General features: G+C 33.8%; 2 protein-coding genes across 7 annotated transcripts; both read left to right on the plus strand.

Moving 5' to 3' along the window:
• On the plus strand, positions 1–4,112 carry LOC108815455 (replication protein A 70 kDa DNA-binding subunit A-like). Its single transcript, XM_018588054.1, has 11 exons — positions 1–256; positions 1,611–1,693; positions 1,796–2,063; positions 2,162–2,258; positions 2,457–2,581; positions 2,685–2,769; positions 2,869–3,004; positions 3,091–3,290; positions 3,390–3,513; positions 3,612–3,782; positions 3,942–4,112. The coding sequence occupies exons 1-11, from the start codon at positions 1–3 to the stop codon at positions 4,110–4,112; spliced, it is 1,716 nt and encodes a 571-aa protein (XP_018443556.1).
• An 8,248-nt stretch (positions 4,113–12,360) lies between these two features.
• Positions 12,361–15,625, plus strand: LOC130497894 (putative pentatricopeptide repeat-containing protein At1g77010, mitochondrial). 6 transcript variants are annotated; one of them, XM_056991143.1, is made up of 3 exons: positions 12,361–14,819; positions 14,885–14,978; positions 15,232–15,625. In XM_056991143.1, exon 1 carries the CDS (start codon positions 12,649–12,651, stop codon positions 14,665–14,667), a length of 2,019 nt encoding a protein of 672 aa, XP_056847123.1. In that variant the 5' UTR covers positions 12,361–12,648; the 3' UTR covers positions 14,668–14,819; positions 14,885–14,978; positions 15,232–15,625. The 6 variants fall into 6 exon arrangements, with proteins under 6 accessions (XP_056847123.1, XP_056847126.1, XP_056847122.1 ...); XM_056991146.1 differs by having other exon boundaries at positions 15,242–15,625; XM_056991142.1 differs by having other exon boundaries at positions 12,361–14,978.
• Positions 15,626–17,098: the final 1,473 nt, after the last annotated feature.

Raw genomic sequence — 17,098 nt, forward strand, 5'->3', positions numbered from 1 at the left:
ATGAGTTCCGATGGTTCTGTTAACAACTACCCTACTCCGGAAATCATTATCCTATCGGATGACGACGACATGCAAGAGGTTGATGATACCAACAGCTATTTCCAAAACATCAGTCTCCGCTACTTTGTAGATGAACCACTCGAAATGAAGACTCAACACGAAGACTTCAAGGATCTCTGCATGATGAACGGGAATCCAGAGGCACACTACATTGAGGGCATACTCCAGTACTTTGAACACGAAAACAAAGTGACAGGTATGTATCATCTCCGTGTATCTGCCCGGTTAAATTATTCAAACGGAATTTACCTCTACGGGTTACTAATGCTTGCTCGAGGGCACTATCCTACCGGGAAAAAATATTTGGATAAACTTAACTGGCAACTGAGTTTTTACACCACTGAGTTATGCTGGGAAAGTATCAAGAATTCTCTTAGCTCAATTTCTGTTGAATTGAAGAGGCGTTATTATGTTAATATGGTGAACCTCCAGCCTACGAGTTTCCATTTGTGTCACGACAGCTTGGCGGAAGTGTGCGAGATTTGCTATTACTATAAAAGGCTTAGACAGTTTTATGTCTTTGTAAGTAATAAAGCATAAACTTGGAGGGGAGAGTTGTGATAACATTTTCCTTTGGGAGATGTATGGAAGTTTTTATTAAGTATGTCGACTTTCTTATTTTGTTAAGCCTTTGTAGACCCGAATGTTATGAATTTAGTATTAGCTGTTGTTTTATGTTTATCATTGTTAAGTTGTATTGGATGTATTGTAATATTTTCCTAAATGGTATCTTTTCTTTATTTTATGGTTCCCTAATATAATTAATTATATAATGCAATAATATGTGTCCATTGAAAATATACTATCGGAAAATTTTATAAATTTAGAAGTTTAAATTCAATCAGTTAACGTCCACCTAGACTAAATAATGGAAAACATACACCGAATGGCAATATGTTTAAAATTATTAAGAAGGAGTTGTTTATTATTTTTAAATTAATACAGTTTGCGATCATATATTTATGAGAAGTATATCTCGGGATTTTTAAAGTCGGAATTGTTTATTAATTATCACTTTCTGATAATTGACAGGAATGATCAGAACCAGAGATAATCATGTAATATCAATTAATTATTATGATTGATATTTTTATATTACATTTTCTGTATATGGAAAGCTTATTAAAGATTTACAATGTGTTCAAGAACTAATCAAACAGATTTGCCATTTGAGAAGGAATATTTGAGATTATAATATATTTTATTTCTCGATTATTTCAATTATTAGCAGATGCATATCAATACTTTATCAAATTAGGGATTATTTGTGATAATGAAACATATGTCAAGGCAATCATATATCGACCACAAACAGCAAGTTTCATGATTCTAATTAATTTGACAGATCGTCATTAACGCGGGTTATTCATTTCATAAAATTATTATCACAGTATCCGCTTAGTATTTAGTTGCGGTTTCATTTACACAACTATATCAACAATTTTTTGACTGGTTAACAAGTTTGTTTTTGTTTATTAAATCAATCACAAACTTGATGTCAATATTTAGTTTTGTACCTCATTTGAATGCATTTACTAAAATGTGGACAGTGAGAGTTGCCATCGTTAAGCTATGGAAGGATTACTCGGCTTCTTGTGATCAAACCATTGAAATGGTTCTCATTGATGCTAATGTAAATTTATAAAATTGATTCACATTTGTATATTCTTTTATTTATTTTATTTTCTTTTATTTTAGTTGATTTCTATAAATTATATTTTGTTCTGATATACAGGGAGATAAGATTCAAGCAATGGTGAAGAATGATTTAGTTAATCAATTCGAGGAGATCCTTGCTGAAGGAAAAACATTCATTTTCACCAAATTCGCTCTGAGTCGCGAATTTGGTTCTTATCGAGCAACTAACCATCGTTACAAGATAAATTTCCTATCCACAACTCTTGTGATGATAACTGATGATTTGCCCACTGGTCTTAATATTTTCGCACCTGTCAAATTCAACGATGTTCTCGATGGAAGTCTCAACCCTGATTTCTTGGTTGGTCAGTATCGTTTAAGTGTATATATTTTTGTTTTGATGGTTTCATTATTTCAATATTTATATTAGTAGTATACTAACTTTTTCTATGTCTTTATTCAGATGTTTTCGGTCATGTTATTGAAGTAGGTCACCTTGAAATGAGTTCGGTTAATGGACGAGTAATCGAAAAGATTTCACTACAGATTCGTGATCTAGAGTAAGTATAATAGGTGAATTTATTTGTTAGCGGAAATCTTTGAACTTAGAGAAGAAGTACTTTGGTATCTTTTAATATTTTATACTTCACTAAGTATTTTTATATTTATTTTGTGGTTTACTCGATTAACTTGAATTCCTAACTTTACTGTGAAGATGAACAATACAAATTTACGTGATTTTTACAATGGTCTCTTAGTGATGTCCGTCTTCGAATTGTGCTATGGGGAAAGTTAGCTCAGATAGTATCAGACGACATCCAGAATCATGATGCGAAGCGTATTATCTTGGTTTTGACTCTTGGGAAGATTAATGTTTCAGAAGGTAACATGGAAGCCACACTTATCCCCTTTTATTATATAATTTAATATATTATTTCGTCTAATATTATATGTGTTTTATGAAGAGCATTATAAATATGTTGTAGGGGATCGTTATATGTCGAACGCTTTAAACATTTCTGAGGTGGAGCTAAACCCTAATATCCCGGTTGTTGATCAATTTCGGGTCCTGTAAGTACCTTTAACTTAACGATCTGAATAATGCGTAACATATATTATGTACAAAATTTAAGATCCTGTTATAATAGTTGTTTGTGTATATTCTGTTAGGCTACAAAATGACGAACTTGGCATAGACATTGTTGTAGCCAAACCAAAAATCGTTATTTCTTCTGTTTCGGAGAAGGAAGATTTCCTAAGGAAAACACCGAGGAAAACCATCGCTGAGATGATTGAATGCCATCAGGTTATATTTTTGGTTTTAAATTCATCGAGATTTTTGATCTGAGGTTTGATGATGGAAAATGCTTCAAAGTTATCAAATAAATGTAGGGGGACAAGTGTATTGTTATGTGCACAATCGGGGCTATTGAATCTGACATGGGATGGTACTACTTAACGTGTAAATTTTGTTCAATGGCGGTTCAGTATGAACCGCCTCTTGTGAGTGGTGATCCTTATGTTGGCGATCTTAAAAAGTCCAAAATATACTGTTCCAAATGCCAACGCTATGATCCTAACGTTCTTCCAAGGTGTTTTTCCTTCTATCATCAATCGGTTAATATTGTGTAATAAAATAATAAAATTATCCAATATAGTCAGTCCCTCTAAATCGTTTTCTTGTATGCCAGGTATAAGTTGCACTTGGTTGTGTTTGACAATACTGGAAGTTCGAAGTTTCTCTTATTTGACCACCTTGCTCGGAAGTTACTTGATCAACCTTGCATAGAGCTCACAGGTCCCCTTGCTGATGAGGTAAAAGTTTTCTCGATAACAGATATAATAATAGATTGAATAAATAAGCACAATTTATTGACAATAAGATCAGAGATCCGCTTTATATTATGACACAGGATCCGTATGTGCTTCCTTTGGCCCTCTTAAACCTAATTGGCAAGACATATTTGTTCAAGATCGAAATTTTAAGAGAAAATTTCATGTACAAGCATGATATATTCAAAGTCAACAAGATAATAACCAATCTTGATATCATCTCTGAGTTTCTCCGACAGAAATCCCTTAAGGTAATATTGAAATTTTATGTTTATATCGTCTCTCAGCCTTTGACCATCTAATAGTAGGTACAAATGTATTATATTCAAGTTTGGCTACGAAGCTTTAAATCTATTACTAATAATTAATATCTATTTGGTCCATAACGTATTGGAAATCATGTATCACAGATTATTTCGCCTGAATGTTCGTCGCAGCAACGTGATCCAAGTGATCTAACCCCAGCTAAACGTAGAGTAGGACCTGTCGTGAATTTGGATGAAGAACCCTATCTGAACTCTGTTACGAAATCAGGCATCACTACTAGGATCAAGAAGGAAAAACATGACAAAAGTGGCTAGGTGGAGACACATTGAAACTATATAACAAAAAGGCTGTTACTTTCACATTATTTTCAAAAAGTTTCTACTATTTATGTTTTGTTTTCTATTCTTCTTCATTTTATTTACGAAACTCAAATCGGTTAATGTAGTAAACCTATAATATTTATGGAAAGTCTCTTTGATTATTGAGAATCTTTAATTAATTTATGCATGTTGACTGAATGATGAATTAGTCACACGGTTAAACTAACTTATAAATCGGTTCTCTTTACCTGGTATATGGTATCCCGTAAAATATATGGTTGTAAAATTTTGAATTTTAGAAATGACGTGTTTTTTTTTAGTTTTATAGGTGAATTGTTGGACAATATTATTGAAATTAAGTACATTTCGCGAGTTAGATTAGCCAATTCGCCGAACTCATGAGTCTAGGTATTTCATTGCGATATTTTAAATTATTTAATTGCGATATTTTAAATTATTTTGTTAATAATAAAACAGAGCCTTTATTTTATTAAAATAAATGATTAACTAAAGATTCTGTTTCCATATTTATTCAATCGCGCAGATCATCATTACTATATATACTAATCAGGAAAGATTTGTCGTCTTATACTTTGTTTCTTACATATGATCGTGTTGCTTATAATCTAATGGCACATTAAATTACCGTAATTTATGATAAGAGATTAACAAATCATTAATGACATTGCACTATAAGTATTACAGAATTTTTAAAAATTAAAACTGGATCCGGCAATTGCAATCTCGATTCAATTACGGTTTTTAAGTAAAGAGGTATCAATTTAGTGATACGATTTATTATTACTCAATTAATGCGAACAATGAGACGAGTTTTAAATAAGGAAGTATAATTTTTTCTTGCCCAAATGCTTACACATCGTTTTTATTACCATTTATTATACTTTCCGAAAGTATGATTACCGTTTAACTTGGTGTTTTACTATATATTACACACGATGCACTGGATACAAAACCACACACATATCACCTCAAACAAAACATATCAAACATAAGCTTTTCACGTTTTGGACGAAATGAGTAGTCCTAAATTATTGTCAGATTTGACTTCTCGAGAAGGTATCATTACAATCCGTGTTAGGGTTATCTCAAAGGGAAACATTAAAGCACGCTCAAGGTTCCATAAAACGGAACTACTTTTAGGAGATGAGACGGTAATTTAGAATTAGTTATTAAATTTTTATGTATTCGACATTTTTCTAAACAATTTTCTTACACCGAATTTCTCCAATTGAACAGGGAAACATGATTCAAGCCTCATTTTTTCATGTTTTGGACTCTTCCACGATAATTTCACTTGAAGAAGGTCACTGCTATGAAATTAAAAAATTCATACTCACTACTGCATCTCTATCTTGTGTTCGGTTGACAAAGAACCGACACCATATCAAACTCAATAACTCCACAGTTATTACGAAGATCGATCCATTTCCCAACGTCAACTATTATTGTTTCCCAACTTTTGACGACCTATATCGCGGCTTAGTCCACCCTAAATTTTCTACTGGTAAATTTATTTCAATTTCTAATATTAAATGTTGCTTTTCAAAATCTAAATATCCAAAGTTATAAGTTAATATTTATTTATCAATGTATTACTATTGGTGATAGTTTTTTGTTAATTTATGAAACAGATATTTATGGGGCTATAGTAGGAGTAGGATTTCTTGAAGAGTTTATGCCCGTGCCTGGATTCATTGACCATAAAATTCGTTTTTTTGTACTACACACGGAGTAAGCATCCACCGTTTGTAAATGATTTTTTTTTTTGTTGCATATCTGGTTAAATAATTTGTCTTCTATGTTCGACAGTAATGTTGTTATGAAGTGTGTTGCTTACGGAACACTGGCTCATGTATTCCAAGACTTGTGGAATTCTACCAATGCAGATGTTGTATTGTGTGTCTTACAATTCTGGCAAATAAATTGGGGGAAAGGTAATTTATTTTATTGAAAGTGATGTTCAATAGGAGAACTATTAAAACAATAATTGTAGCTACTAATTTTTCTAATTATATAGGAATCTAGCAGGTTATTAATTTATAACCATCTGTGGTCCGCAAGGTTAATAGACTAACATTCTTTTTTTTTATTTTTAGGAAAGCTGAAGAACGTGTCTACTATTGATGGGTTTTCAAAAATAATATTCGAACCCAAGGATGTTCCAGAAATTGACATCATGAGGCAGAGGTATGTATAATTACTATTTCTATACAACTGTTATTTTTTGTATTGTAACTTGGTCAATTTATTAATATGGTTTACTTTCTACAGGATTGCAGACGGGGAGTTTTGAAGAAATTTTACTTTAGTTTCAGTGTTATTGTTCTGCTTTATTAATATGATGATTTATTTTTATTTTCTTGAATTTTTTATGGAATAATTGTTTTTTAATAAGTTTTGTTATTTATATATTCAAAATAAGTCTGTTTTCTTTATGATGAGTGATAAATCTGTTATTTATCATACTGCTTAGTTATTACATAAGCATTCGATAATGACTATTAATTACTAAATAATTATTGTACCTAATTTTGTTTTCTTTAAATTCGAAATAATTAATCCTTTTATAATATCCCCAAATTCTGAACATTTTTGTAATTAAAATATAATAAATCCACATGAAAGTAAATTCAGCATTTTATGTTTATATCCTATTGTCTCTTAATTTTCAATTTCACAATTTATATAAGACCCGCGCCTATTAAAGTACAAAATCAAAAATTGTTGGAATATAATCTCACCCCGCGCAGGGCGCGGGTTATCACCTAGTTTGTAAATTAACAGACTATTAATATAATTTATTAGTAGATTCTTTAAATCTGTTACATGATAATATCATAGTAGTTTTTACTTTTCAAAAGCATTATTGTTGTATTTAACTATTTTTAGGTTTAAATTACTCGTCCGTACTTGTTTACCACTCTCACACGTTAGAGCTTTTTCATGCTCTCGTCCTTAAGATAAGAAAATGTTTTCTTTTTCTTTTCTTTCTCTCAATCATTTGGGTTTATGATTTTATATTACGGGAAATATGAACCCTTGCTAGTTGGTATATTCCCTTTATATTTAACAACTTGTTCAGGTTACTTTTTATTTTCTTATAAAAAAGGATACTTTGGTTCGTTGTACATAACATCTGAATCATTATTGGTATGTTAATTGCGGTTGCTGTAGTGCGATGAAATCATGAATGATATTTAGTGGAAAAAAAATTCAACATTTTGTTCTAGAAGTTAAAACAATCGAAACTTCCTTTAGGTAAAACTGTTTAATCTGCCATTATTTTGACTATTAATACGAGAGAAAGGCGTTCAATGCGTTAGGGATACTTCAATGGTTCATTAGTCTTTCTAAGACCACCTCCAATGGGGGATTTAAGCAAATCCTTAACACCAATCCTTAGTATTATTTAATTATAATAACATTATAATACACAAGTCTGTTAAGAATGAATCCTTAAATAAGGTTTTTAAGGATTAAGTCCTTAACTCCTCATCTCCTCTCCACCCCACGATCAACATCCTCTCCACGCTACGATCAACATCATCACCAAACCACTTTCGATCAAAAAAACTCTCGAGAGAGAGAGACGAAACCAATGGCGTCTTCTTCCTCAAGCGGCCTCACCGAGGAATCACAGTAGAAATCACGGCCGAGGAAATTGAAGCCGACGCTGATACCGGTGGTGGCCAGAGTTAGAGCGAAGACGGCGGCAAGACGCAGCCTGGCCTGGTCTTTATCCCTCCGAATACCAGAAAGGCGCCGCCACTTTCCAGAATCGCTTCCACAGAGCTCTCAACTCAGACGCCTTATCCGGAAATTTTGTTGGATGTGTCGTTGTTATCTACATTGATTTAGATGTCTATATGTCTAATTGGGTGGCTAGATGTGTCGTTGTTATTGAATCTTTAAAAAGTGTAGAACTTTTCAAGCACAAGTCGCTATACATTAATGGCAATCTGTCTATTTAGCTTTTGTTTTGCATATAAGACACATAGGAGCCTTTATTGTTTTTTGTTCTTGGACTTTTCTCTATGTTTCTGCTTTGTTATTGTTATCATCATTACATCATAAAATTTGTTCCTTTAAGTTTTCTTCACTTGCATCTCTATGGATTATCCCCTCTGCTGTGTATCATTGAGTTTTAGATATGCAGAGCCTTAAAGTCTCCGACTTTTGTTAAATTAATAAGCAGGAAAATAAATGAGGAAGAAGGTTGAGTGATTGGTAAATGATCTTGAAGTTCTTAACTTTCTTTTTCTTTTTGGTGTGTAAGGATTGTCATCAAGCTCTTGTCTTAAGCAAGGGCCAATGCCGATGGACAACATCCGCATTACACCTGAAGCAACCTATGAAGCTGTGATTGCTGACTCTAAACTGTTCATGGGTTCCTAGGAGAGGCTACATTCTCAAGTGGGTACTAAATTCATATAAGTTTCTTCTTTTCTTTATCATTTCTTACTTATGAGAGTAACTTTAGTCAGTGGATATCTGTTGACTCTGGTAGAAAATTGTGTATAGAAAGTCTCTATCTTTGAGGTTTAAACTCTTTGATATGGCTGCAACACTATTAGCATCCATGTTTCATTGCATTTGTGATGGGAACAAGAGCAGAGCGTAATAAGGAAGATTTTGTTGGTGGGTTGGGTTTTGGAGTTGCAGAACACACTTATAAAGACGTTATGTTACCACCATCTCATAATCATTACCATTCGTATTCATCGCCTTCCTCTGCTTCCTTGTGTCACTGTCCTGCTGGTATTGGATTTTTAATGAGAAAATTGGTGGATATTAAAATTCAGGGGAGATGGGAAGAAGCATGAGTGAAAAGGAAGGTGTAGCTTTCAGTGAAGCTCAATGGCAGGAGCTTGAGAGACAGAGGAATATATACAAGTACATGATGGCTTCTCTTCCTGTTCCTTCTGAGCTTCTCATACCCTTCTCAAAGAACCCATCACACACCAATCATCAACATGGTAAAAATCTCCTTACCTTTCTACTTTTTTTCTCTTCTTATCATGTTTGATAATTAAAAACCATTGTCTTAAAGCTACTTTGTTGATAACAACATGGTACTAATTAGATTTGTCATATGTAGTTTAAATTCCTAAGGACTCCATGTTAGTAACACCATTGGACATCATTTTAGAGTAAAATTCTTAACTATTCAAAAAGCAAAAAAAAATATATTATATTGTTAAACTAATCCTAAGGATTCCACAATAGGTTACACCATTGTGGATGCTCTAATGTTTCCACTAAAGGTGTCAAATGGGTTATTTTCTCCCTTCGTCATTCCATAACTTATCTATCAAGACGAAGAAAGAACATGAAAATATTACGGTGAGAGACACTTTCTATATTTCGCTACTTGCTTTCAACCCAATACAATAAATTCGTGTTCTGTTTAAGAAGTTGGCACGTATTTACGAATTAAACACCTCTAAATCTGATTTTCACTCAGAATTTAGAAATTTTTAGTTTTTGCAAACGTATAGAGTATTTACTGTATTACATTCGATAAAAGAACGAGAGTTACTTATGGGCAAAACTAACCTTTTTTGAAACACATGGGCAAAACTAACCTATGAAAAGATCATTTTACAAAACGAGAAGAAAAAAAACTCTAATTTAAACTCTATATTTTCTGCTAGAGCATGCGCCTCCGAGAACACTATATTTTAGAGTTTTAAAAAACTTCATATTTGAAATTTAAATTTTATATTTGAAATTTTAAATTAATCTTTTCCAAAATCAAAACTTCAACCTTAACTTCAAATGAATTAATATTTTATGTTATGGTCTTTATATTGGTGATACATATTTTAATTTTATAAAGCTTTATAAATAAATAGCATATATGTACAAAACTATTATAGAAATATTACTTAACAAAATGATACAGAAAAAAATAAATTTTATATAAAATTACATAATTAAATATTAAATTACAAGTAAACACCACATTATTTTGTAAACCTATTTTCGTAATATTCCACATATGATCAATTAGTGCATTTGTCAAGTTTCTTTTCTATTATTGTTGTTAACTAAATCTAGTTTTAAAAAAACTTGTTTTATAGTTTTTATTTAATTTTATTTGTAAAGTTAAAATTATAAAATCAAAATTTAAAATATTTATGAGTTATAAAATTTTGAAAGATTAAAGGAAAAGATATTTACAAATCATAAATATATATGTAAATGTAAGAACCAATATACAATGAAAATATGAAACTTTAAATTTAAAGTTTTGAGTAATAATATTTTATATTTGACATTTTTTTTGAATGTCTGAATCGATTATTATCGATTAATTATGCTATTACAATGATGAGAATATTACAAAGACGATTTTAAAGCCGACAATTCTACCACCCTGTAAGAATACAGGCCTGACTGCACCATTCTAAGTCGTCCTATAAGATCCGTGTTCGATAGTACGCTCTATACCAAGCTGAAGATCTCATGTAACATGTTTCTCCATAATCTGTATAATTTGGTATTTTATGGGGTTTGAACCCCAGATCTCCGGGTATAGAATCAATTGAAACCTTAGTCAAACCACTGGACCAAGGAAGTTTCCACTATTTGACATTTTATATTTTAAATATCATTACTTAAAACTTCAAAAAAGTTTCTTTGGGGAGAACAAAATACTTCATGTTTGAAGTTACCAGGAAAATGGTTTATTCCTCTACGAACTAGTTGTTCCCGGCTTTTTCACACACGAACTTTTAGGCTATGCCAAAAACCACACGAACAACGGAAATATTGCTTATTCCCTTATGAACTAATTATTTCCAGCTTTTTCACACACAAATCTTTAAACTTTGCCAAAAACCACATGAACTATGCTATTTTTTTAATTACATACACAAACTATCAATTTTAAGCTAATTCTTCTAAAATAGTAAATTGTGTTATTCAAACATTAACTTAGTTTGTGACAGGTGTATAGCCGGTTTAGTTTAGGTTGATAGAAAAGGATAATACATCATTTTTTTTGTCAACTGTTCTTCTTCTTCAAAAATCGTTTTACTCTTCATCATCAATTGGGAATAAAATTTATTATTTTGTAGAAGATTAAATGTTTTACATGATGCATAAAGAAAGAAGAGCAGCAACTACTAGTTTACCAATCCGCTGTGTTACTGCTCTTCTTTCTTTATGCATCATGTAAAACGTTTAATCTTCTACAAAATAATAAATTTTATTCTCAATTGATGATGAAAGGTAAGACGATTTTTGAAGAAGAAGAGCAGTTGACAAAAAGAAAAAAAAAGAACAAAATGATGTATTATCTTTTTTTATCAACCCAAATCAAACCGGCTATACATCTGTCATAAACTAAGTTAATGTTTGAATAACACAATTTACGATTTTAGGGAAATTAGCTTAAAATTGATAGTTTGTGTATGTAATTCAAAAAATAGCGTAGTTCATGTGGTTTTTGGCAAAGTTTAAAGATCTGTGTGCGAAAAAGCTGGAAATAATTAGTTCATAAGGGAATAAGCAATATTTCCGTTGTTCGAGTGGTTTTTGGCATGGCTTAAAAGTTCGTATGTGAAGAAACCGGAAACAACTAGTTCGTAGGGGAATAAGCCATTTTCCCTGAAGTTACCATATATCTTTTGGATATGCTCTTAGCAAAAAAAGTGGATAAGTTATGATTGTAGTTATGTGAGTTAAAATCGGTATAACAATTTCGACGACTACGTGTGACCATAAATAATAGCAATAATCATAACACTGATAACAATTTTGATCACGTCCATTTTTTTTAAAAGTCAATGTATGTCTTGTTGCTAACGTATCACTATCTCGATATACAATTGAATTTTTTCTATGTATAAGGCAAAATCGTTGACATTACTTGTCCAATTAAACAACCACGAATACGTTCAACAGATATTCATTTAACGTTGATAAGATAACAATTTTGTTCATTTTGGGCTTTAATTATTCTCACTATATTTAAGTTAATTATACTTTTTTTTTTTTTTTTGGTAACTCTGGTATCTGGGTAGTCACATTCCCAACTATCCCCCGTAGGGGATCCAGCGCCCTAACGGAAGGGATGTTAAATCCGTTGTGGTCAGGGCTCGAACCCGGATGGCCGGCAGTACAGCTGTACCTCCTTTACCACATTCCCAACTATACTTCTTGCCTTTGCTTTCCATTCATTTCTCTCTCTTTTCTCTCCAACTTCTCACTAGAAACTTTTGAATAGAGAAATTTGCCACCGGCCACCGAATTCATTTTTTTTTAATTTCTTTTTGCTTTCCTTCTAGAATTACTCGCACACTCCTCAATCCTGATTATATCATAATAGTTAAAGTTTATAAGAGAGGACAAAAAAAAAAGTTCATAAGAAAATCGAGAGCCGCGCGTTAGTGTTTGCGATCCTCGTCACACGACACCGTTTGGTCGTCGTATGTTTTGATCCTTAACAATACGGCACCGTTTGGTCGTCGTATGTTTTTGATCCTTTTGGGAGTTTTGACTGATGGAAGGAGACTATCGGCGTCACTACGTCGGTCTTCTTCAGAAATGCAGCAACAGTAACAGAGAAACTCTATGGCGCCAAACCCACGGATTCTTCCTCAAGAAGGGCTTCCTCAGCTCAATCGTCATCGTCGCTAACCACCTCCTCCAGATATACACGCGCTGCGGCAGAATTACAACCGCGCGTAACCTGTTCGACGAAATGCCAAAGAGAAACTGTTTCTCATGGAACACAATGCTCGAAGGCTACATGAACTCTGGTGATAAAGGGTCTTCTTTGAAGCTCTTTGACGCGATGCCAGAGAGGGATGTGTACTCTTGGAACGTGGTTGTCACCGGGTTCGCCAAGGCTGGTGAGCTAAGTGTTGCCAAGAGGTTCTTCGACGCCATGCCTGAGAAAGATGCTGTGACTTTGAACTCTCTGCTTCATGGGTATCTTCAGAACGGTTACGCTGAGGAGAGTCTGAGGGTTTTTAAAGAAGTGAAGTTGTGTGTGGATGTGAAAACATTGACGACGGTTTTAAAGGGTTGTGCAAAGTTGGAAGCTTTGAAGTGTGGGAAGGAGATACATGCTAGGGTTTTGATCGGTGGTGTTGAGTGTGACTCGCATCTGAATAGCTCTTTGGTTAATTTGTATGCAAAGTGTGGTGATTTGAGAATGGCTAGCAGTATGGTGGATCTTATTGGGGAGCCTGATGACCATTCTCTATCTGCTTTGATCTCAGGTTATGCGAGTTGTGGGAGAGTGAATGAGGCTAGAACACTCTTTGACAGGAGAAGGAACAGATGTGTGTTTCTGTGGAACTCTATGATCTCTGGTTATGTTACCAACAATATGGAAATGGAGGCATTGGTTCTTTTCAACGAGATGAGGAATGAAGCTCAGGAAGATTCACGTACTCTAGCAGCTGTTGTAAACGCTTGCGCCGGTTTGGGTATCATAGTGACTGGCAAACAGTTGCACTGCCATGCTTATAAGTTTGGGTTGATCACTGACATTGTTGTAGCTAGCACATTGCTTGACATGTACGCCACTTGTGGGAGCCCGGACGAAGCTTGCAAACTTTTCAGCGAGGTCAAAACCTATGACACTATCTTACTGAACTCTATGATCAAAGTATATTTCAGCTGTGGGAGAGTTGAAGATGCAAAAAGGGTATTCGAGAGGATTGAGAAAAAGAGTTTGATTTCTTGGAACTCAATGACTGTAGGATTCAGTCAAAACGGTTGTCCAAGCTATACGTTAGAGTATTTCCGCCAAATGCACAAGATGGATATGCCTACAGATAAGTTTAGCCTCTCAAGTGTCATCAGTTCCTGTGCAAGCATTTCGTCCCTCGAACTTGGGGAGCAGGTGTTTGCGAGGGCGACTATTGTTGGTCTTGACTCTGATCAGATAGTATCATCCTCTCTCATCGACTTTTACTGCAAGTGTGGATCAGTGGAGCGTGGGAGGAGAGTGTTTGACACAATGGTGAAATCAGATGAAGTACCTTGGAACTCAATGATATCAGGTTATGCTACGAATGGTTATGGATCTGAAGCGATTGAGCTGTTCGAGAAAATGAGTGTAAGACCCACTCGGATCACCTTTATGGGTGTTCTAACAGCGTGTAATTACTGTGGTCTAGTGGAAGAGGGAAGAAAACTGTTCGAGGAAATGAAGTTGGATAATGGTTTTGTTCCAGACAGAGAGCACTATTCATGTATGGTCGACCTTTTTGCTCGTGCTGGTTATTTGGAAGAAGCTATGGACCTAGTGGAAGAGATGCCTTTTGATGCGGATGCAAGCATGTGGTCGTCTGTTCTAAGAGGATGTGTAGCGAATGGAGATAAAGCCATGGGAAAGAAAGTTGCTGAGAAGATTATAGAGCTGGAACCGGAGAACTCAGTGGCTTATGTGCAGTTGTCCGCCATATTCGCAACCTCTGGGGATTGGGAAAGCTCGGCGCTTGTAAGAAAGCTGATGAGAGAGAAGCATGTAAATAAGAGTCCTGGTTCCAGTTGGGCTGAGTGTTGATAACTCGACTCTGAGTGTGAATAATACCAATCAAAAGCAGAACAGGAAACCAAGTTCGCGTCAGAGGAGATGCTACAAATGGAGTGGGAATATTTTAATTAAACAAAATTATTGACGTTTGATGAACATAAGCTAAACGGCTGGCCCATAAGGTAATTATTTGCTTTTGGTCCTTTGTTTCTGTACTGGACTTAATCAATGATCTATACATTTGAAGATGAGGCAGAGGATATAAGATGGAATAACCCTTCACTTCAAAAAGGATCTTAAATCAACAACCATTACAGGGCAGTTCTCACCTTTCTATTGAGGTGCATGCAGCATTTTTTATTGTTACTAGCTAGGGGATAGCAATTTTTTAGGCCTTCTCCATTTTGTTTTTGTTTTTATTTTTGTGACTGGAAACGAAATTAGACACACTTCTGATTTTGCAACATAATAAGAAGAACATGAATAGCTTTGTTAGTCATTTTATGTCACCCATCAAAGATTTGTGATTGAAAACAAAAATGATAAGATTGTTTTATGGACATTTCCACCAATTAATATGATGTTCTGCCGCAGGAATCTCCAGGACCAGGAATAAGAACATTGGTTGAAGGGATTTTAATCTGAGACATAAAGATCAAGATCACTATCCTCTTTGGTTTTTGGTTTTCTTGTCCAAGTAAAAATAGTAGCTGTTGACTTTAAAGTCTCAGTGCATCATGTGAGTCACACAATCTTTTTGAGTGGATCAAAGTGGTAAAAGCATAAGGGTTATTTCAGAAACAGTGTTTTGAAGATATCTTTTTTTTTGTTCAACATTTAAGGTGGGAAAGGTTGAGGCCATCACATGTTCCACTAAGCAATGTTCTTTGTAGGAAAAGCACTTTGGTATAACTTTATTTTTCTTGTTGTTTTTGTAAACCAATAAACCAAATAGAAGTAAATAGAAAGAGGATAATGGAATTAACAAGGAACACAAAATGTGGAATACATTATTGAGCCTTTTTGTATATCTCTCCATCCACATCAAATTCTTTCTCTTTCCAGTTTCCTTTTTTATTAGAAGTTTGCTCCTTTTCAAGAAATATCTAGGCTTCTATGGTCATCTAAACTTTATTTCAATAATAATCCTTTGTGACACAACAATTCAAATTTAGGTATCTAAATAAAGCATTATGTTGTTTATCAGCCACCCGTAGTTGAGGAGAATCAATCTTTCACATCACTCTAGTTCTACAATTTGATCTTTCTTCTTACAATGTTCTTGGAGTTATATATTGGGTTCAACCATAGTTTTTCTTCTGTGTAAATATTATAACCAACAAAAAGAGATATTTTCAAGCTAGAAATATCAGAATCTATATTACATTTGAGTTCACATGCTTTGAACTTATTAAGAATTCTTATAAAGGAGAAGTATTATTCAAAATAATCACTTTTTTTTTTCAAAATAATCACTTATTGTTATAAGAATCTTGGTAGATGGTATGAATTATTGCAGATTTGGCTGGATTATATGTGTACTGTTTGTGGTTGACAAAGAAAACAAGTGAAGTGTTTTGTGATGTATGCATGGATATATAAGACAAAAATGATGAATGTAGTTTAGCAACTTAAAGTAATTAATGGACCATCGGGGCAATGAGGGGTAGAGTGACGTAGAGAGGATGCAATGTAGGGAGGGGATTAGTTTAAAGAGCAAAGTACGGAATCTTCTCTTAGCTTTTGTGACTTTGGCATTTTCATCAATTTATAGCAACCACTATAAAAACATTTGTTTGGTGAAACAATATCTAGGGATAATGTGAATCATACAAATTGACGGCAAAGTTGTGTTGGTGGTAGGAGAAGCCCATGGAGAGCAAATATATTAATTAAATTATAATAATATTGTCACATGCCATTTGTAATTCAAAATTGGCAATTTTTTTAATCATCTGTGAATTTTTATTCAAATTGACTGAAGGATACACTAACCCGGCAAAGGATGTATCAGTACATGTCTTGAGTTCGAGCACCTGCCCCACCAGCTACAAGGATGATTAATATATCTTCTCTGTTTATCCATCCATCCAAGGAGATGTTAAGTCGATTTGAAGTTTCTTGAATATTGGGCCTTACAAAATGTAACCAGAAAATTAATGAAGCCCAAAAATAGAACTCTTTATAATATTATCAAATATAGTATTAGTATTATATTAAACAGCCGTTATGTCGTATGTGTGTGTCTGTTATCGTCTACTTTTACTTTTAACCGTTTTAGTTTAGTCATTCCATATCGATAAAGCAACCAAGTGACTGAAAACCGCACCGTGAGATCCAAACGTGTTTCTATCTCCACGAGCTATATGCGTTATTCACAAAGTAATTATTCAGATTAGACTGATTAGTGTGGTATAAATTACCCCTTACCAACTCCAACACACACATAAAGTTCTTTCTA

Source organism: Raphanus sativus, chromosome 7 (assembly GCF_000801105.2).
Source record: "Raphanus sativus cultivar WK10039 chromosome 7, ASM80110v3, whole genome shotgun sequence".
NCBI classification, from domain to species: Eukaryota; Viridiplantae; Streptophyta; class Magnoliopsida; order Brassicales; family Brassicaceae; genus Raphanus; species Raphanus sativus.

Bases quoted from the DNA above. Each gene is read 5' to 3' on its own strand.
- LOC108815455 (XM_018588054.1), top strand. From the start codon at position 1: ATGAGTTCCGATGGTTCTGTTAACAACTACCCTACTCCGGAAATCATT. The intron at 2,259-2,456 runs GTAAGTATAATA...ATGGTCTCTTAG, and splicing joins CTACAGATTCGTGATCTAGA to TGATGTCCGTCTTCGAATTG. The intron at 2,582-2,684 runs GTAACATGGAAG...AATATGTTGTAG, and splicing joins GAAGATTAATGTTTCAGAAG to GGGATCGTTATATGTCGAAC.
- LOC130497894 (XM_056991142.1), top strand. From the start codon at position 12,649: ATGGAAGGAGACTATCGGCGTCACTACGTCGGTCTTCTTCAGAAATGC.